At 50.5% G+C, this 22311-nt stretch overlaps 1 protein-coding gene across 1 annotated transcript in view; it reads right to left on the reverse strand.

Moving 5' to 3' along the window:
- The window catches only part of LOC119394496 (tryptase-2), a 43083-nt gene that overhangs the window by 2901 nt on the left and 17871 nt on the right, over nt 1–22311 (reverse strand). Inside the window, exons 3-4 of the mRNA XM_037661803.2 lie at nt 3501–3607; nt 2379–2650 (exon numbers count right to left, since the gene is read on the reverse strand). Of these exons, the coding sequence (XP_037517731.2) occupies nt 2379–2650; nt 3501–3607 (379 nt within the window). The remainder of the gene's footprint in view (nt 1–2378; nt 2651–3500; nt 3608–22311) is intronic.

Raw genomic sequence — 22311 nt, forward strand, 5'->3', positions numbered from 1 at the left:
TTCGCTTGTCTTGTGAGCCCCTTCGAGTCCACCTTCGACTGCTGACCCGACACGCAAAGCATTCCTTGTCTTCGCTCCAAAGAGATCCACCAGGCTGCACCTACTCGCGATGCCTCGATACACACAGGCACGTCATCTCTTCTGACTTTACACCAGCCATCATCTCCGCAGTGCCACCGTGGACGCTGAACAGACCACTGGTGCCCCTTCACATGCCCGGAATTACGAAGAAGCGTCGTGTTCCTTGTGCTGCGCTCAAACAACTCACATTGGCACATTTGACTCAACGATACGACGTCACAGATCCACCCACCGATGGATCTGTGACTTCGTGCGCTTCGACTGCGGCCTTTGCGATCCCTCATCTGGGTACCTACCGGAAGTACAAATTACATCACAGGTCATCTTCAACAGCTGCAGAACTTGTTGCGATATGGGAAGCTATCCAATTCGTGTCCGGCCAATCACCACATAAATGGGCGATACTATCTGACGGATCATCCGCATTACAAGCCATTGACTGTTGCTCAAGAAGAGGACAATATTATGCACTAGCTTTAGAAATCATTCACGCATATTCGACCTTACGCAGAAGAATGGTCACTCAGTTACATTGCAATGGATCCCTGGACACTGTGGATAGGCAGGCAACGAGCTTGCTGAAGCAAGAGATCCTGTCTATAACACCCCCATTGACGTGAAAGTACCGTACGCGCGAGGTGACGTGAACTCTTTATTGAGGTTGCTCATGCGAGAGTACATAAAGACTTATTGGTCTCAGCCAGACTATCGATACAGGCGTCTGCGAGAAATAGATTCGGAGATGACTTTTCGCCTCCCGGCTAGAATGAACCGAGGCAACGCCAGCTTGCTGCACCGGATTCGTCTGGGAGTTGCATTCACTCGCCGCTATGCACACCTCATCCGCCGTGCGGACAGCCCGAACTGTGAACGCTGCCAAGTGCATGAAACAACAGCACATATATTTTGTGACTGCCCACTTTACGTGTCGCAACGTAATACGCTCGCTTCAACGTTGGCAGGAATCTGTGTGGCAACACTAAGTGAGACTGGTATTTTGTCAGCTATGTGCCAACAGACAAAGTCACCAACTGCTATCAGGGCTGTTATAGACTTTCTTAAGAGCACAGTACTGGACACCAGACTAGCGAAATGTGGTTAATGTATATACGCATATCTATTTCCTCTCCCCATCATCACCCTTCATCACTCCTTTTTTCCCCTTTCCCGTTTGCCCTGTGCAGAGTAGCAGGCTAGAGCGCGCTAGCTCAGGCCGACCTCTCTGCATTCAAATAAACTCTCTCTCTCTCTCTCTGTAGTGTAGACTGTTCGACAGCGCTACCGGTGTCACAGTTGCAGAAAAATTGAAACTGATGCACAAATTGGTGTCTTTTTCGCAGCTCTAACGAGTATTAAGCAACTCACAATTTGTAAACTTCTCACAATAAGGACATCGCAAGCGTGCGCAATATATTCTTTATTTTCAACCAATCAAGGTCAACAGAGTTGGCTGAGCGATACCTCACTTCCGGCAGCAGAAGTCGTTACGCTGCAGTCGGCGTAATAACCCATTTCGGGAACAAATTAAAATATGAAACACTTTTTTCTCGCCGTTTTTACTGGCACCACAGCATTCATCAAGACCGGTAGCAAGCCGACAGACCGACAAAGAACTTTAATGAGGTCCTGAGGGACTAGCCGGAGAGGACCCGCTGGGGCCCTCGGCTCGCCGCTGGTTGCTCCCATGTCGGAATCGGGAGGCCATGCCTCTCCGCTCTTTCACGGGCCGATAAAGTTGACGTGTGCAATTTAGGATGCAGGGCCTCTTTAATGGAGAGTACGCTAGTAACCTGCGATTTGTTTATGACACTGCCTTTATGAGTAACTCAGGGGACGAATTCAAAATCATGATTACTGAATTGGACAGGAAAAGTAGAGAGCTAGGTCTGAAAATTATTATGCGCAAAAGTAATGTTCAGCAGTCTCGGAAGAGAATTACGCCTTGCTGTTTGTAAGCGAGGCATTGGAAGTGGTAAATGATTACATCTACTTAGGACAGGTAGCGAAGAAGAAAATTACTTTGATCACTTAAGCTATTCCAAGAGAGTCGCCGCAACTGTTGCATTTGAATGAACGAGTATTTGCAGCACTTGCTCAAGGATGCTAACATTCACTATACGAACATGCTCTCCTATTACCTGTATATCATCATTCTACCAGATTGATATTCAGTAAAGTCGGCCGCGCATCGGATACAGTTTAGTTACCCTCAGTTTGTCATAAATTATTTCTATACTCAATCACGTGATACAGGCTTGCAGGCGTTGACATGCTCAATTCATTGTCCAAACACTCACTGTAGTCGACCTTTCCCCATCCAGTAGCAGCGCACACGAGTCCCTGGAACTCGTCGTCGGCATCCGGCAGGCACACGGGCTGAACGTGCTCGCTGTACGGCACCTCGTGCGCCAGCCGCATGAGCGCGATGTCCTGGTCATAGCCAGAGTACCACGGGTAATGATACACGTGCGACACCGGCACCGTCAGCTCGCTGCCCTCGGTCAGCTTCTGGCGGTGCTCGCCCAGCCGGACCTTCCAGAACACCGGCTGCGGGAGTACGAACAGCGGGCTGCTCGCGCAGCAGGCACATTGCATTCGCTTTTGCACCGAGCAGCAAGGGCCACGCACTTGGATATTGCTCGATAGCCAGGATTTTTGTGGGTTGCTAGGGCAACCGCGTTCTTATAAAGCTCCTGGCACAGTCGACCATTCATTTGCTGCTCTCTGACTGGTAAAAAGCACAAACTACGCCTATAGAACAGGGCACAGGAAAGAAGTGGACGGAACGAGCGCAGACTAGCAACTCTGGCCGAACTTAAAATATTGTTTTACGGTGGACGATGACGTTGTTGTTCTTGTTACCTATCGTGAATGTGTCTAATTTGAATGGCGTTGTAGTTATCAAGTGTAATGCATCAATTCCAACGAGCCAAAGCAGCACCTGGCGCATATTTAACGTCCGGTGAAAATGTGTGACTCAGCGACATAAACACAAACCTCTTTTAATCTGGACAGTGAGCTATGTTTACTTTTTTTGTTTTGCTGCAGACTCGATTTGAAGTGATCGCCAGATAAAGTTTTTATCTGTTTCGGTCTAGAATTAGCACGTCCGACAAATATACAGCAAACGCTGAAGAGAACTTAATGGCCTCGAATAACGGCGTCTGAAAAAAATATATTTGTGCTCTTTTCGGCACACAGAGAACTCCGAGACTGCACTTTGCATATACACCAGCGAAAGATTCTTGCACATTCGAAAACATGATAATGATGGACACTTTGACTGTGTCGCTAACAGACGGGCATTTGTGAACGAAATAAATAAACGAACGAAATAAACAACGACGTGGCTGCATAGCAGGTGGGCATCTGTCCACAACGTGCTGTCGAGTGCTTACCGATTTATGTAGCGCACTTACTTTACGATGCAGTGGGCGGCTGTGAGTATCCATCGATTGTTAAGCAGAACGCCTCCACACCAGTGGCCAATCTTTCCTGCCTGCGGGTGGGTCAGACGCACCGACACCTGCGACAAAGGACGAGGGGATGCGCAGTTATCTTCTCATGCAGTCACCTAGGCATCAACATCAATAAAAAAGAAAAAAAAAAAGAGGCTCGAATGATAACTTCTGGACGAAAGAAGCTGAAACTAGTGAGCGTGGGCGTCATGCCTTCACACCAGAAACTAACTGAGAGAACCTGCACACGTGCTTGACTACATGCCGCCTAAGTCGGCGTAAAATCGGTTTTCCCGAAAAATGAGTCACGTTCCTTCTAGTGGAAGCGCTAGATGTTCACTCGGCTCACCGTAAGTGAACAGTGAACAGTTACCACCAGTTAAAGGATTTAACCTCACCAAAAACGCACTCATCGATTAGAATGATCTCTTTCTGCGGTATTGAGCCATTTGGGAGGTTCTTCGTAAGCTTTCCGCTTTGCAGTAGTATTAATTAAAGGCGCGTATTGACAATAACATGCTACGGTAAAATTACCCGCAATAGTAAATTGCAGCTGACTAAGACGCTGTATATACTGACCCGCAAGGCGCGGTGTTGATCCCAGCCACTGCAGTCGCATTTCGATGGAGGCGCGATGCCAGGGGTCCGTGTACTGTGCGATATCACTGCACGTTAACGAAATCCAGAAAGTATCCGGAGAAGAAACTATCCGGAGACCTCCACTACAGCGTTTCTCATAGCCTGAGTCGCTTTGAGACGTTGTATCATATAAAGCAAGGTGCTGAATAGAATTACGCCAGGTTCTTATCGTAGAATCTTTCGTAAGGACAAATTCTACGTAAGGACAAATTCTTTCGTAAGGACAGGTTCCTGCTATCAGCGAACCATGACAGTCGTATTTGGAAGATTCAACGATCGGAGTGGCTTCGTCTTGTTCGGCTACACAGAAAGCTGCTTGTCGCACAGCTGAGCACTGTGGGTGTCCCGTCAGATAAGAGGATGCTTCGGTTGGTCTTTAAGCTGCTTGACCAAACCACCGAGTCTCTGTGGCAGCTCCATCTCAAACAGTTTTACCGGTATCTTCCTGTCAAGTCCCCGGCTGGTTGCCCAATGACGTTCAACATGTGCTCAGCTTCGGCCCGAAGTTCGCCATCGAGAAGGAGGACAGCTCCGGAACTCGTGACCTTCGTCACACAGGTGTCTGAGCGTGCTTCTACTGAGGACTCGGTGCGGTGTGCGTCGGACGGCGTGGACGCTTTATATTGGTAGAAGGTTCCCGTTCCAAAGGTACCTGTTAAGCTTATCTTGTATTTTTCGAAGGATAACAATCTTTGCGTTTTACCGGTAGACAAAGAAGGGGCTTTTGTTGTGCCATTGAAAGGTTTCTTCGAAGAAAAAGCTTTACAAGCAGCAAAAAGCGCCTTTGTCTCTCGCTGAGGCCTTTCAGTTGCTAAGGAAAAATCACAAGTAAAAAGACTGTGTAGCCGGCTCAAACTAGACAGTGTCCTCAAACAGTATAGAGGCGAGCAAGCGAGATTGCTTCGAATTGTTTTTCAGTGTCAAAACACATAAGATGGTACACCACGTTCAGAGCTATCGTCTCTGAAAATGGCACGTGGCAGAAGTCGATTGCCTTATTTTTGCAAAAGTCGCTAGGTCTGCTTCCCATTGATGACCCCATCCTTGTCAGGAATTATCATAGTGTCTTAGATTACCTGAGGTCATCCTCGCACGAGAACCTTGGGGCGTTCTCCATAGATATAAAGGATCTGTTTTGTTCTTTACCTCAGTCTTGTTTGCTTTCCTGCGTACAGAATTGTATCGGTAAGTCCAGAAGTGTTGCTTTTATGAATGAGACTAGGACATCATGTGGTAGATTATTAAAGTTGCTCCAATTTTTACCTTTTGTCTACTTTTATTCAGTGGGGAGACCAGCCTTACATTCAAAAAGAAGGGATGTGCATTGGCTCGTGCATCGCCCCTATTATGAGCTATTTGTTTCTAGCTGAACTGGACAGAAAGCTCCGTGGTCTCCTTCATGACTTTAGCATAATAAAGACGTTCCGGTATATAGTTGATTTTTTAATTTTTCTTGATTGCACGTCTGGCTGTTTCGAGACGCTAGCTACTAGAGCACTCACCTTTTCTTCATCATGGTTTATCACCCTTAGTTTTAACTCGAGACTTTGACAGCATCGGCGACGACGGAAGGACGACAACTAATGAGCTATTCTGCCATTTTGCAGTGTCCGGCACTTTGCTGAAATCCACTGACGACTTATCCGACCGTGCCATCTACCTTTGCTTGCTGCAAGCTTTTTTTGCGATCCTTCGTCGGCGGTATCAACCTTCATCTCGGGGGGCGGTACCTGCCGCCGCTGTTCCTGCACGGTTTTCACTTTGGCAGCAGCGGCGACGACGGAAGGACGACAATATTCTGTAATTTTGCAGGTTTGTTTGAAAATCTGTTTGAAGATCACGTTGCTGAGGCAACGGGGCAGCCGGTCACCGAGCCGTGTGAATACATTACACAGCACTTCTCCCAGATTTTCGGGGCCTCCGGCCTGACTACGACCACCCCCTTACTGAAGAGGAGGCAGCCAGTTCCAATACTGAACAGTCTCCAAGCCAGGAAGAACCACCCTGGGCCTTCTCAAGGCTCACAGTTGAACAAGCTCTGAAGCGGGTTAGGGTTCGAACGGCCACTGGCCCCGACGGCATGCCAGCGCGCGTACTAAAGTGCTTGGGAGAGGAGTCGAGGGAACAGCTCGCAGAGATTCTCACGGCCATCATTGAAGGCGAGCCCATCCCCAAAGAATGGCATGAAGGCAAGGTGATTCTTATCCCCAAAAGGGGCGGTGATGCGAGAAACATAGAGGACAGGCCAATAACGGTCACCAGCGTCATGTATCGCTTGTTCGCAGGGGTGATCAAAGCATGGTTGAGTGGCTTGGCGGACCCAGGGACTACTAACCGAGCTCCAGAATGGCTTCAGACCAGGCAGACGGCTGGATGACAATCTGTTCATCGTCACGCAATGTGTAGAAATAGCCCCAAAAGAGGGGAGGACGCTGTTGTGCTGCTTTCTGGATGTTGAAAAAGCGTACGATAACGTGCCCCATGGTCCTCTCTTCGCATGTTTATCTGACCTTGGACAACCACAACTGCTAATCTCCACTATATGACGGATGTACAGCGACAATGTAGTGAGTGTGCAGTTGGGTGACATAATCACTGGCCCAATTCGTGTAAATAAGGGTCTGAGGCAGGGCTGCCCACTGTCGCCATTGCTGTAAATTTTGTACGCATCCAGATTAGAGTGGGTCTTGCTGATCTCAAACCTCTGGTTCAGCATGCGTTTCAGCACAACTAGTGCCAGCGAGAACCACCGCCTGCCTGGCTTGGCTTTTGCAGAGGATCTGGTCTTTATGGCAGAGAGTCACCAGGAGTTGCAATCCCTCCTCGACATCTGCCAGACAGAAATCGTGTGTCTTGGACTCCGATTCAACATTAAGAAATCAGCGGTTGTCCGACTAGCTGGAGGGAGCACCGATGAAGCGGCGTTGACCTTGGGAGGAGTACCACTGGCCGCACGCAACGAGTACAGGTACATGGGAGTCACCCTGTGTGTGGATGCAGCTAAGTACAGTCTGCACGAGACCAAGGTTCGACAGGCTGCGCTGCAGGCTCAACGAATCCTCCGTCGTGGATGCCTCTGGGATTACCACCGCTTCCAAATGATCCGTGACCTATGGAAAATGGTTCACGTGCCGGGCCTGACGTTTGGAAACGCGGTTGTGTGCATATCGTCAACGACACGGGAGTGGTTGGAGCGTCAACAAAAAGAGGTCGGCCGTGCGGCGCTCGGTAGCCATGGTCGAGTTGCCAACGAGGCGGTACAGGGGGATGTCGGATGGTCCAACTTTGAAGGCCGGGAAGCCACCAGCAAGATTGCCTACCGGGGTCGTCTCATGCTCATGCGACGCATTCGGTGGGCGCGCCGCGTGTTCGAGTATCTTTCGGCGACATGCATGAGGACTGACTGGACAAGACGAATCTACCAGCTGGAGAAGACGTATGGCTTCTTTGCAGAAGCCATCCGTACTGAAACTGCGGCTAAGTGGGCGGTCGAGGTCCGCCTGCGAGTCAGGGAAGCAGAAGACAGCCGATGGAGAAAGGCTATGGAGGCCAAGTCCACCCTCGAGTGCTACAGGAAACATAAGGAGAGCATAAGTGGGTCGCGCTTCTATAGTACGACAACAGTATTGGCAGCAGCCTCCTGTTCGAGGCGAGAGCTGGGGCTCTTCGCACTCTTCAGTACCGCAGAAGGTTCGACGACGATGTAGTCAGCAGCCTGTGCAGAGTTTGCGGTGTCGAGACTGAGACGCAAGAACACCTCGTTCTTCGATGCAGGAGTCTTCCAACTGCTCCGGTGGAGGGCGCAACCCTCCCACAGACGCTGGGGTTTCAGTTGCTCGATGAAGATGGCAGCAGTGACAATGGGGGTGGACGATACGCGGTGGCAGTCACGAAAAGGCGGCTTTTTGAGTGGTGGGCAACTGTACCACGGACTTAAGACCTAGGCTGCTCTGTGCGCGTCTCCAGCATTTGTCGTGTGTTTTTCATTCTGTTTTCTTTTTTTTTTCTTGAGGCCAGTACACTGAGGATGTTTCCCCGTTGCAAAGGGACAGGCCACTAACACATCATCATCATCAACGTCATCATCGTCGGAATGGCATGAACGCTTCTCGATATGGTCGTTTTCGCATTAACTTAATCAGACCTGTAATTATATCGTTCATTATTATGCGGCTTTAGATTAACTGGTGCGCTTCGCTAAGCCATAGCTACAATTTAATAATGTCTGCGTATATTGGGTTGCAGCCATGAAATGGTAAAGAGTTCAAGAAAAATGACGCATCGCTTGTGCCACCATGGTCCACCGTAATTCAGTGACTATATAAGGGCCTGCGCTTCATTGAGGGGTATGTGTAAAATCGTCTGTACACTAGTGATGCAGAACTATCGATGGTACTATCGATAGCTGAGTCACTATCGAACTATCGATGGTGAAAAATACTATCGATAGCGCTATCGATAGTAAAAAATTCGATGGTACTATCGATAGCATAAAATGAACAGGACGAACTCATTGCAGAATAACTTGGCTCCCCGCGCGCGTGGTACATAGAGGAGCCGGAGGAGCAGGCTGAAGGGCGAGAAAGTTGACATGGTTGTGTTCTTTACCTGAGTGCTTTGTTGACACATGATCATAAAGTCAAATTTTTCAGCTGTAGCGGAAAGGAAGGCGTTACATGTAGTGGAACTGCGTGGCTTCAAATTTATATTGCATTTTATGATTTGAAAATAAAAAAAAATATAACGAACTAAGTTTGTAAGTTGTAAGGTGTAACTGGCTGCTTTTGGATTTGTATTTATTGATAAACATATTCCGCCATTCTCCCTGCGGAAATAATTTCTTTCTTTCATCAAGAATTGCTCATAAGCGAAGCTAGTAGGCTATCGCAAATATTTTGGCAACAGGGCCGGCCCGCAAAGGTATCATTATTCACACCACTATTGATAGCATTGTCACGTGGTTGTGACGGTGAATAATGCTGCAGCAAGAGTGGGAAATACGGAGCTCTTTATCTGGGCGAACTTGTGCCCAGATAATCAAAAGGCAAAATACAAGCGGTACACGCTGCGCACTGATTCATCTGATCATCGGTGGAACGCATCGTCTTTATACATCACTCATTGCATCTTCCAGCGTTATCGCTGGTGCTCCCGTAAGCTCTCGAATAAACTTCACTAGAGCATTTTATTTTGACGTTTTTACGATCCGCTCCGCTCCGAGTTGGCCCGCTTAGCTGTAGCGGAGCGGCGGTCGACTTTTTGGTTTTAGTTATCCGTTCTCCGCTGCCGAGCGGATCTTTCGCAGTTGCAACGCCCTCTGGCCAAATTCAGCCTCGTTAAAAATTAAAAACAGTTTTGTCACTTTTACAAAGTAACACAAATATGTATTACTCACTTGTTCACGCAGTATTCACACCTGCGCATGCGTTACCGGCCCATTTCAGGGAAAAAAAAATAAAGCGTCGACTTCAAGATAGTCACGTACAGTCAGCGCTGTAGCATTCCAGATCCGCTGCAATCCGTTTGGACGCAAGCACGGCAGCGATGTTTTCGTCGTCTGTGCCGTCTTGTCTAGTTCGCGTCACTTTCCTTAATTCGGCGACTCGAAGTAAGCACAAATGTTCGTCTAATCTCTAGCACTTTCGCGGCTTCCGCTGCGCAGACGAACGTGAAGCGGCCATGGACGTGGGAAGCACGTTGAGCACTGGAGGCAGCCATCTTAGAATATGCGGGAAGTCGACGCACGCGTCAGGGAGGGCGCGCACATCGACGCCCCTCGCTAGCGGGAACGGCAGCGACGGTCCGCGCTCCGCTTAGGCTCCCTATAAGCGGAGCGTGGGCCTCGCTCCGCTAGCCCGCTTACGGCTAAGCGGAGGACGCATGCGCACTCGCGCCCCCGCTCCACTTAGCTGCTGAGCGGAGCGTAAAAACGTCAAACTAAAATGCTCTACTGTTCGCGTACTGCGCGTATGCTTAACAGAATGATCTCAAACTATCGTGAAGCTTCTCAGTCATTACGGCGCGTACTGCGTCAAACGTTGCTAACAGTCTTTGTGTATGAAACCCGCATACATCAAAACAAAGCAGCAAACATGCGTGGCAGTAGTTTATATTAACCATGGTACTACCGATTGCATTATCGATAGTTTGTTGATAGTAGTGCTATCGATAGTTTGTCTACACTATCGATAGTTACAAAAAAACTATCGATATTATCGATAGTCGATTTACCGATAGTTCTGCATCACTACTGTACGCACGCGTCTGTAGTGAATTGTTCATGTTATAGGTTGTATATATATGAATGAATTGTGTATTGAAATCACTGTGTGTACTATGTGGCGTTTTCACAGCTCCACCTTCTTATATGTTGTTGAACATCTATCTATCGAAACTATGCTCTGCAGCGCCGGGATTGTTTTGATGCTACGGAATGTACATTTTGGAGGCACATATGTCGGGGCCCCCATAAACGCGTGGATAACGTCGCTACACCGCGTGATGCTTCGAGAAATAAAGACAGCAAGCCTAACGTCCAGTCTCCGGGTGAGAGCACCTTTGCAGTATCCGTCTCTTTTATGGCGCGTTCACACTTGGCCTCGAAGGGGGCGAAAGCGGAAAAACTCTCCTGAAATTCCCTCGCTTCGCCGCCTAAGCGGTCGGAAAACCACGCGGCGAGCCGGACGCGAAAAAATCGGTACGAGACCGATTTTTCCGCCATGCGAAAGCGGATCGCCTGGCCGCTTCACGGGAAGCCGTACCTTGGCTGCACTTGCTCAAACTACATGATGTAAACGACGGCCGGCCGCAATTTCAACATGGCGGCCAGGGCGTCAGCGGTGGCTCGCATCGGCGCAATTGCAAACTACCCGTGCAGCAAGACAAAAGTCACAGCCTCGACATGGACGCGTTCCTCGAGAGCCTGGTTTGGATTACGATTGCCGAGAAGACTGGAATTCGCAGAAGGTGAAGCAGCAGCGAGCCGGCGTGCCCCGACGTGTCTCGCTTTTGCACAGCCGGGTGAATCCGCCACCCCTGCTGGCGTGTCCGCTTATGTAGTTTCTGCTGGTGTATGTACTACCTCTCGAAACATGGGTTTGAAAAGGTGAAAGCTATTTCTTTTCCGTGTTTTGCATGCATAACTTGAATTCGGTACGAAATTAAATGCTCAGGAAACGGGAAAAGGAAAATGAATTCTCGAAGTGGCGAAGGCGGCGCCGGCGACGGCATGCTGGAGAGGCAGAACAAATGTGAACATTTCCGACACGCGCGAACACGGTTTTTCGGCCCCTCCGGCGCTTTCGCTTTCTCTTGGCTTCTCAAGTGCAGAGTTTAAAGTCAGACCCCCCCCCCCCCCCCTCGGCAGTCCAACGGTGGCACTGCGGCATCCATTTGACAAGTGCTGGAGTTCAATTTTTTGGCAGTAGTACTTTGTTCGGGGAAATTATACTCCGCAATTTTCCGAATAATGATTTAATCGCGAATGTTTGGTTGACGGGGTGTCAGCAAAACAGAAGAATCATCGTATTGCTGAATGCAATTCACTGAGACACTGAACACCACGGGCAACGCCTCCTGAAACCACGCGTCACCACTTTGTTCGACAGAGCGTCTTGGCACAGCATACCGTTTCACGAGAAATCTGAAGGTACCTGCTTGTGAAACAGTAATGGTTCACCTTGGTCTGTTTAGTTTGCCACTCAATTTTCATTCTTTTAGTTGTGCATCACAAGTGTGCTGTGATTGCAAAGACGCAAGTGGTAGCGAAAACAAGATATAGCGTTGTCGTGCCTGAGGTTCTGAATCCAGTGAGTCAACCAATGTTACTCACTTTGAGCTCACATCCCGAGTTATTTTTGAAAAATCGTTCCCAGAATAATTTCATTTCATGCTTGATTGGATTGACACGTTGAATAAATGCCCGAAACACATTGGGAATAATATATGGGTCATTCCACGCCAGCTGTCCCAGCCTTGGCGCTCGACCATCTGCGATTTGATTGAAAAAAAAAAAAAAATCGAGGACTATATATCCAAAGCAAGAAGTGTTCAGCCAAAATATTTTTGGCGAAAAAAAACTTTCAGTGCCGCAAACCGCATGTGAAGGTTTTCGGCAAGCTCGAAACTATATGGCTCGTAAAACGCGTTTTCGAAAAATCTCTTCTTTCTAAATTAGGCTAGGACAAAATTTTCCCTACAGAACGATCGTAGGCTTTTCAGTTAAAATAAGTTTCACGGGCATGTACACTTTCGCGGGTTTTTGTGCGGCCTTAAATATGGGCAATATGGCCCACATTGGGGATTTTTTCATAGAGATTTCACGAAATATATATATATATATATATATATATATATATATATATATATATATATATATATATATATATATATTATATATATATATATATATATATATATATATATATATACAGTGAAATCTCGTTGATACGACTCTGCATAATACGTTTTTCAGCTTAACACGTTTTTGTTTTTATTCCCGGCCAACATCCCTTGGAAATGCATTTTCATGCGTTTAGTACGATCACATTCTTGTCCAAAATTGGATAATACGACCGCGAAAGCGAATCTGGACCGATATATCTAGACATGGTGCGTTTATCCTTCGGCATGCCAGCTCGCACTGCGTTTCAACAACCCACGATCTGCGAGTTACAGAGCCGCTGAGGCCACAGCAGCATCGGTTATGCGGCGAAACCGCTGCCAGGTTATCTTTTCTTCGACACACACACACACACACACACACACACACACACACACACACACACACACACACACACACACACACACGTATATATATATATATATATATATATATATATATATATATATATATATTACTGCATTATGAGGCCCTCCCCCCCTCCAATGAAGGGAGACTATAAGCCCTGCTCAAGTGTGAATGCCCCATTAAAGCGAACGCTGTCTCTGGCCGAGCGAAACGTACGAGTTCCGTCGCTCCGTTTCGCGAAGTTTTCATCACCACAGGTTTGTCCGCTTGATTTTACTGTCATATTGTAAATACACTTGTAAATAGTCACGCCTCGTGTCATTTTACGTAACATCTTTGTGGTGGAGGCGCTGGTTGTTCCCTGTACCCATCACGAAGCTCCGCAACGGCCGTATCATCGCGGGTCCGACCATGTCACAAGTTGACGGAACATCGTCGTCACCGCCTGCCCCTCCCGTGGCTTCGACCTACGTAGTCCTACCTCCTGCTCGTGATCCTGGCGTATTCTCCGGACAGGATGGCGTTGACATTGACAAATGGATCAACCTGTATGAACGCATCAGCGCCAGCTATAGGTGGGACCCGACCCTTATGCTCGCCAACGTACTTTTCTATCTTGATGGCCCACCGCGGGTGTGGTTCGAGACGCACGAATCTGACATTACGAGCTGGGAATCCTTCAAAGAGAAGATCCGCGACCTTTTTGGCAACACCGCTGGACGGCAGATGGCTGCGCGGAATCAACTGGCAACTCGAGCACAGACCTCTACGGAATCGTACGTCGCGTACATTCACGACGTCATCGCCCTTTGTCGCCAGGTTGATGAGCACATGCCTGAGTCGGAGAAGGTATCGCATGTGCTGAAAGGTATCGCAGACGATGCCTTCAACCTGCTTGTTTATACCAACGTTGCCACCGTCGACTCAATCATCAAAGAGTGCCGACGGTTTGAACAAGCCAAGAGCCGCCGTATAACTCAGAGATTTACGCGGCTTCCCAACACGGCCGCAACCTCATCTTGTGAAGCCGCTCCCCAGCCGCCCACCTATGACAATGTCACGCGCATTGTTCGTCGGGAGATTGAAGCTGCCTGTCCTGCTCCCATTCAACCACCCGTTTTTACAGCACACACCACTGACCCTCCACAGCCATCGGTGGCCTTCATTCAAGCTGTGGTCAGGCAGGAGTTTGCAAACCTCGGCCTTCCTTCAGCATGTCCCCTGACTCGCCCTGTAGTACCGCCTTACCCCCCAGGCAACGCTCGCCGATCCTCTCCTACAGTGCCCTTCCGCAACCCTACGGAATGGCGAACACCCGATGACCAGCCTATCTGCTTTTCCTGTCACCAGCCAGGGCACGTTTCTCGCTATTGCCGTCGCCGTTGGTCAAACCCACCACGCCAGACCTACCCTACCTACATGCGCCCTACCACTTCTACACGTTCAGCCGCTGCACCCTCCAATTTCTACTCGTCCTCTCACGAACCTCTCACCAATGACGCTACTTCGCCCGTTCGCCGCTACTCCCGCTCGCCGTCGCCGCAACGCCGCCAATCCCGCTCTCCGCAGCCTCGACGCTTTCCCTCGCCGACCTTCTCTGGACGCTCGCAGCAGGAAAACTAGATATTGCAGCTTATGGAGGTGAAGCTGCAATACCGTCGACGCCTACAGATCCTCTACTGACGCTGCCCACACACCACAGCCTGCTTGAAGTAAAAGTCGACAATGCTCCTGTGACCGCCCTCGTTGACACAGGCGCGCACCTGTCTATTATGAGCGCCCCTCTACGCCGCCGTTTGCAGAAGATTATGACGCCGTCCACGACACAGGCAATACGTGTTGCCGATGGCGGTACTGTAGAAGTAATCGGAATCTGCACTGCTCGTGTCAGCATTGCCGGTCGTCACACCGTCGTCCTTTTCGCCGTTCTAGCTCGTTGCCCTCATGACCTCATACTTGGCCTTGATTTCCTTTCGGCACACTCGGCCTTAATTGACTGTTCTTCTGGTACACTCAGCCTCGATCTTCCTCTTCTCGCCGATAACTGTGAAAAGCCCGTCAGCCGCTTGAGCCCAACCACGTTTGTTCGCCTGCCACCTCGAGCAGTGACGTACGTCTGTTTGTCATCGACCCCTCCAGTTCCCGACGGCGACTACATCGTTACACCTATAACAGACGCACGACTTACGCGCAATATTACTGTGCCGCATACCATCACCACCATAGTGGATAACTCCGTCTTCCTTCCGCTCCTCAATTTCAGCCTCATCCCCCAAGTGTTGCCCTACCAGATGTCGCTCGCCCAACTCACAGCTATAACCGACGATGACATCAACGTTGTCGCCGTAACTGCTCCGGACCAAGCTGAAGTCTCACGGTTGCCCGGTTCTGACGCCGCCATTTTTCGAAACATGATTGGATCAGACCTTTCTCCTGATCAGGCCGACGCTCTCTCCCAGGTCTTGGCCTCCTATAGTGACATTTTCGATATCCATGATCGTCCCTTGGGCCAGACTAAGATTGTCACTCACCGAATTAACACCGGTGACTCTGCACCCATCCACCGTCGGCCTTACCGCGTGTCTGCATCAGAGCGAGCAGTGATTCAAAAAGAAGTGGCCAAAATGCTAGCGAAAGATATCATCGAGCCATCGTCTAGCCCTTGGGCCTCCCCCGTGGTATTAGTAAAGAAGAAAGACGGCTCCTGGCGTTTCTGCATTCATTATCGGCACCTCAACAAAATTACCAAGAAAGACGTGTATCCTCTTCCACGTATTGACGACGCACTCGACTGTCTCCATGGCGCCACCTTCTTTTCATCTCTCGACCTCCGATCTGGCTACTGGCAAATTGCTGTAGACGACATGGATCGTGAGAAGACCGCCTTCGTTACCCCTGACGGCCTTTACCAATTCAAGGTCATGCCCTTCGGTCTTTGCAACGCTCCAGCAACCTTCGAGAGAATGATGGACACGCTGCTTCAAGGATTTAAATGGTCGACGTGCTTGTGTTACTTGGACGACGTGATCATCTCCTCATCCACCTTCGCAACACACCTTGAACGCCTTTCGACCATTCTATCAATATTCCGACAAGCTGGCCTCCAGCTCAATTCCTCGAAGTGCCACTTCGGTCTTCGTCAAATTACTGTGTTGGGCCACCTCGTTGACGCTTCCGGTGTACGACCAGACCCGGCCAAAGTCCGCGCTGTAACGAACTTCCCCGTTCCTCGCTCTGTCCATGATGTTCGCAGTTTCGTGGGCCTGTGCTCGTACTTTCGCCGTTTCGTGAAAAACTTCGCGGCACTCGCACGCCCACTCACTGACCTTCTCAAACAAGACGTCCCATTTTGTTGGGGTCCTCTCCAAGCTGACGCCTTTTCTCAGCTAATCACCGCTCTAACGACACCACCTATTCTTGCACATTTTGACCCCGATGCTCCTACAGAAGTGCGCACAGACGCTAGTGGTCACGGCATCGGCGCAGTATTGGCCCAAACACAGCGGGGCACTGATCGTGTTATTGCGTACGCAAGTCGGCTCCTCTCGAAGTCTGAACGCAACTACTCTATAACAGAACGAGAATGCCTTGCCCTTGTCTGGGCGGTTTCAAAATTCCGCCCTTACTTGTATGGCCGCCCATTCCGTGTCGTGACAGATCATCACGCACTCTGTTGGCTTTCTTCGCTGAAGGACCCTACTGGACGACTTGGTCGGTGGGCGCTGCGTCTTCAGGAGTACTCCTACTCAGTTGCCTACAAGTCTGGACGCCTCCATCTGGACGCCGATTGCTTGTCCCGTTACCCTGTTGAACAACCAGACGGATCGGTCATCGAGCCTAGCGCCAGCGTCATGTCCATGTCTCAGTTTCTTCAGATTGGTGACGAACAACGTCGCGATGCTTCCTTGCGATCACTCATTGGCCGTCTCGAATCTGCCCCTAACGACGCCTCACTCCGCATGTTCGTCCTCTTGAATGGCACGCTGTACCGTCGTAGCGTTCTGCCCGATGGCCCTGAGTTACTTCTCGTCGTGCCTAAACATCAGCGTTCAACGGTCCTGCATGAGCTTCACGACGAGCCCACTGCCGGCCACTTGGGCATATCTCGCACGTACGACCGTGTCCGGCGCCGCTTCTTTTGGCGAGGTCTCGCCCGGTCCGTTCGACGTTACGTGGCCTCCTGCGATAAATGCCAACGTCGGAAGCGACCTGCCGCACCCCCTGCTGGACACCTCCACCCGATCTCCATCCCTACCGAACCTTTCTTCCGTGTTGGTGTAGACCTTCTCGGCCCTTTTCCCGAGTCCAACTCTGGCAACAAGTGGGTCGCCGTTGCTATAGACCATGCGACCAGGTACGCCATCACTCGAGCGCTCCCCACCAGCACTGCTACTGACGTTGCCGACTTTTTGCTCCACGACGTCATTCTACACCATGGCGCTCCTCGTCAACTGCTCACCGATCGTGGCCGCGCATTTTTGTCACGAGTAATTGACGATCTTTTACGCTCATCCTCAACGCAGCACAAGTTGACTACTTCCTACCATCCCCAAACAAATGGCCTCACCGAGCGCCTAAATCGCACTCTCACGGACATGCTCTCCATGCATGTCTCATCTGACCACCATGACTGGGACCTGGCGCTACCTCACGTGACCTTCGCTTACAATTCATCCCGTCATGATACCACCGGTTACTCACCTTTTTATATGCTCTATGGCCGTGATCCGACGTTACCACTGGACACCCTACTTCCGGCTACTACATCTCCGCCGAGCGAATACGCACGGGATGCTATCGCTCGTGCAGACTACGCGCGTCAGATCGCGCGCGCTAGGCTGTCGGCTTCACAAGCAACCCAGAAGACCCTCTACGACAGCAGGCATGCCGACGTTCATTTCTCGCCTGGTTCCCTCGTTCTCCTGTGGTGCCCAGTTCGTCGTGTTGGCCTGTCCGAGAAGTTGTTATCCCGCTACATGGGTCCATACCGTATCGCCCGCCAGGTAACGGACGTCACCTACGAGATCGTTCCCGTCTCGGAGACTAACCCGCCTGCAAACACGCCCAGTGACGTAGTGCACGTCAGTCGGCTCAAACAATACCGCCCTCCTTCTGAAGAACATGTTTAAGGTACATTCACACCGAAGGCGGGGCGGCAAAGCGGCCGAGCGGGCTTTTCAAGGCGGCGAGGCGGCGAGCGCGCGTACCTGTTCAGACCGCATGGCTTTCTTGGCTGCCCGCGCGGCCGAGGAGGCGGGGCCTCTCGCGCTTTAGCGCACGTGTCGCTATCACGTGGCACGGCTTCTCCCAAAGAGACACCCGCACCACCGCCGCGCCACCGCCGCAGCGCGTTCTGATTGGCTGCGGCAAAGCGGCGAGTAGCGGCGAGCGGCAAAAAATTGATCCGAGAGCGATCGGACCTGCCGCCTCGTTTTCCGCCCCGCTTTCGCCGCCTGGAGAGGAGGTTTTCCCGCTTTCCGCCTCACCGCTTTGCCGCTTTGGCCGCCCCGCCTTCGGTGTGAATGAGCCTTTAAAGTGCACCGAGACGGTGCTTTTACCGCCGGGGGTTATGCTACGTAGCTAACCCATCAAGAGCCAGACATTCTGCATACAGAAGACGACAAAGAGGACTGGCCTGTCGGTCGGCTGTGGGTGCTGTCCTCCATCTTGACCGATGTTGTGCACATCAGCGCAAATACACTTGTAAATAGTCACGCCTCGTGTCATTTTACGTAACAATATCATTCGATATTAAGCTCAGAGGGACCGTCTTTTGTGATTATTAGTGCCGCATGCTCTTTATCAGTCGAGAATCGATGCACTCCCTAGGCCTAAATCTATTGCTCGCTTCACTGGCTTGGCGTCAGCCATCTTGATTTTGACGGGGGAGGAACGGTTTCTCCAGTGAAAAGGGAGGAAAGTTCCTCCATTTGAAGACGAACATTGGGGACATCTCCGTTTCTCCCTTAAAGGAGAGAGGGTCACTTCCATTTTTTTAAGAGTGTAGGATAGCGAACAGTTCAGCTGTTGTAGACGATGTCGCGCGAAGTAACTTAAACGAATATTGTACATTGAGGTGCGGTACAATAAATCATGAAGTTCAAGAGGTCAGTACCTGGAGCCATCTGTATAGACACGTGTCTATCCTGGGCAACCGCGTATACGTACATCTGGTAAAGCACTATAGCTGTTGATCAACTCGAATGAGCATGTCTCTTTTTCTGATTACGCCATCTCATGACAATTCGATCTTTGGTAGCAGCCATGGAGCGCAATCAACGTCTGGGTTACGACATTCATTCACTGGAGAAAACTTATACACGTGTTATCGCTAGGCGCAGGCCACGCCTAAATACGCCCGTTGCACGATGCCCCGGCGCATGCGCCCTTACCCTAGCGGAAGAATCGCGAAACGTCTCTTACATCTCGGAAGCTGTGCTTCTGGCAACGGTTGTAACGGCCCCTACCTAAACCCTGCCAAAACGGCAGAGGGCAGCACAGGAAAATGTAAAAGGCGGATTCAGTGCAAACTTCTTGAGCTTGCGAATGATCCGATCAGATTAACGCGCGGATGCACCTTATTAAAGCGAGCACCAACGATAACACTGGAATGTGCGACCTAGCATGTAGGCCTATAGGGAACGCAATCTCACGTTTGGGCGCGACACTCGCGCGGCCGAGCTATTCGTCTGGATGCAGACGCTGCCCGCGAATTGGCGGTTTGTCACCGGATTTGGCAGCGGCGGCGGTAAGAACACGTCCGTGCAGGCGCTCTTCATTCGGCCCGAGCACTGCTAGTCAGCAACAGATACATTTTGACGCACCACAGGTGGAATCCGAGAGCTCTGCGCGTGCGCGGAAGCGGGGGCGGCAGTGTTGTGGCCGTCGACATTCCCAGTTACGATAAGAGCAGTGGCGGCGCCGCTCGACATTGCTTTGGAAGCCTATAAAAGCCGACGTCTTTCACCGCAGGGGAGATTATCGACGAAAGACGACCGTGCTAGCCGCTATCATGGTACCGCAAGTGTTACTTGCCTGTGCATTGAATATATTCTTTTTTTGGGGTGCAACTTCGCCCAATAAATAACCCAATATTTACCAGCTCCAGTGCTCGGTCACTCACCGTCATATCCACGTGACACTACTGTGTGACCTATTGACACAAACGAGCGCTTGATAAAGCACGCGCGGCCGCTTTCAAACGGCAGCGGGAGAGAACAGCGCGAGCCGCTCGCCCAAGAAGCGCAAACGACGAAAAAACAAGCATCAAAAGACGCCGACGCGCCGCATCCTCCTCGCCCACTAGCAGTCTCAGATCAAGCGCCCGGCTAAGCCTGGATGTTTCTAGAGGGAAGGGGTGACGCATCGCCGAGCGACGCCGCCGCGATTCGAACCTACGAGAAAGCTCTAGCCCTTTCCCTAGCTTTGGCTGTGCTACACGCCGGAGAACGCTCCCGACGCTTCTAGAACCCTGGGAAGAGGAGGTAAAAGCGTGCGACGACGGGCAGTCAGTCAGCGAAGGAGTGAGTGAGTGAGACAGTCGGCCCGGAGATGGTGAAGTTATGCTGAGTGTGGCTCCGTCGGCCAAAGAAGACGTGTTTATGATGGTGTGCGGTCAGTCGCTCGTCGATCTGAAGAATTGGAGGACGACGCCGTGTGAGCCGTGACAAGTTACGTCGACGGAGGGAACTACGCGATCACCGCTGGAGTCGGCGTGAGTGTTTCCTAGAAGAGAAGCATTCAGTTACCGTCCAAGAATTGTGGACTGGATACGCCGTTGAATATTCAGGACTTTAACTGTTCTTGAATAGTTGTAATGCATGAGATTGCATTTGTAGCGCATAACCTGTTTGTTTAGTTCCCGTTGTGTTAACACCATCTGAGTTATATTGTGAAGTTGTAACTGGTACCAGCCGAGTGTGCACGTGTTTGTGATGTTTGTACTGCCTTAAAGGGGTCATGAACCACTTTTCCAAGTAATGATCTAGTGACCTCAGTATCGGCGTTTACTGCCTCCCGAATCGATTGCCGCTAGATTTTCTCGAATCCGCCAAGAATGAGCGGAGTTACGGGGGTTTGGCGTACGCTCTCAGCGCTTTCTCTCTTTTCTCGTGCCGACGAGCGCCCTGGAAGCTACACACGGAGGAATGGCACGGGGGAAAGAAGTTACGTCAGCGCGCGTCATGAAACGCGATCGCTCTGCCGCTGTGATTCGCGTGCGCGAGTGCGGCGCCGGCAAGTGGCGGCGCCCCGTGGCAAGAAGCGCATCTGATCCGAACGCCGCTCTCGATTTATGACGGCTATCGGCCAATGAGGATGCTATGTCTTTTGCGACGTGGCGATGCAGATCGCGACGTCAATCGGCAGACGCCCCGCCCACCGACGAGAGTGAGAACCGGCCTCTGTTTGAAAAGAGCGCGTCTGAGAAAACAGCAACTTCGCGTTCCGCTTGTAGCCTTTACGCGGCACGCACGACTGCAATATTTGGCTGAGCAGTTCATAGCCGTGTCAGCTTTCCACAGGATGTGTTTTTTCAGCAAGCCCAAGGGGTGCTTCATGACCCCTTTAACGGAGAATATATTTCGTTTGTGTTATCGACTCTCGGCTCTGACTCGGTCTTTGGACCACAACCGGCGTTCGCTGGCGCACTAAAAGGACCAACTCTAAATTGTCCGCGCTTTCGTGGTGCGTTTTCGGAGGGCCATGACGCCAGCCCTTGGAATCTGCCCGGCGATTGCCATCCCCATTAGCGGGATCAGTGACACCTATAAATACATGTCTATGCATTCGCGATTATTCACATGACGCATAACGTAATCTTATAGGTTTTATAGTACCTGCGTATTTGTACTTCGCCCGTGATGGCTTGCGTCTGCCGTATACCGGGTGTTGAAGATTAAGCTCCATGATTTTCATAAAATTCAGCACTGGGGTGTGCGTGAAAACCACCTTCGCAGATAAGGTATGTATTCAGGGGGACGCAAAGTGAGTTAATGATTATCAGTAGAACGGTAAGGAACTGCGCGACTGACGGAACACAAGAAGAAGTAGCACGCAGGACAAGCGCAGACTAACAACTGAAATTTATTGTTAGTCTGCGCTTGTCCTGTGTACTACTTCTTCTTGTGTTCCGTCACTCGCGCAGTTCCTTACCGTTCTAATGTCATACCAACTAGCCCCACAACGCACTTTACTTAATGATTATCGCTTTCAGCCACCCAATTAAGTAAGATTGAAGAATGACTTTTTAGTGGCTCCAGTAAGCGGGCATGTTTAGTTAAAAGTTGGAGACAGTCGAATTTTCGCACAGTTCCACTCGGATGAATTCTCTCAGCACGTCCGTGCGCCGAGATATCTGACTGCACAGTTTAATTGCGGTTCGGA

This window comes from Rhipicephalus sanguineus, chromosome 5, assembly GCF_013339695.2.
Source record: "Rhipicephalus sanguineus isolate Rsan-2018 chromosome 5, BIME_Rsan_1.4, whole genome shotgun sequence".
Classification (NCBI taxonomy): Eukaryota; Metazoa; Arthropoda; class Arachnida; order Ixodida; family Ixodidae; genus Rhipicephalus; species Rhipicephalus sanguineus.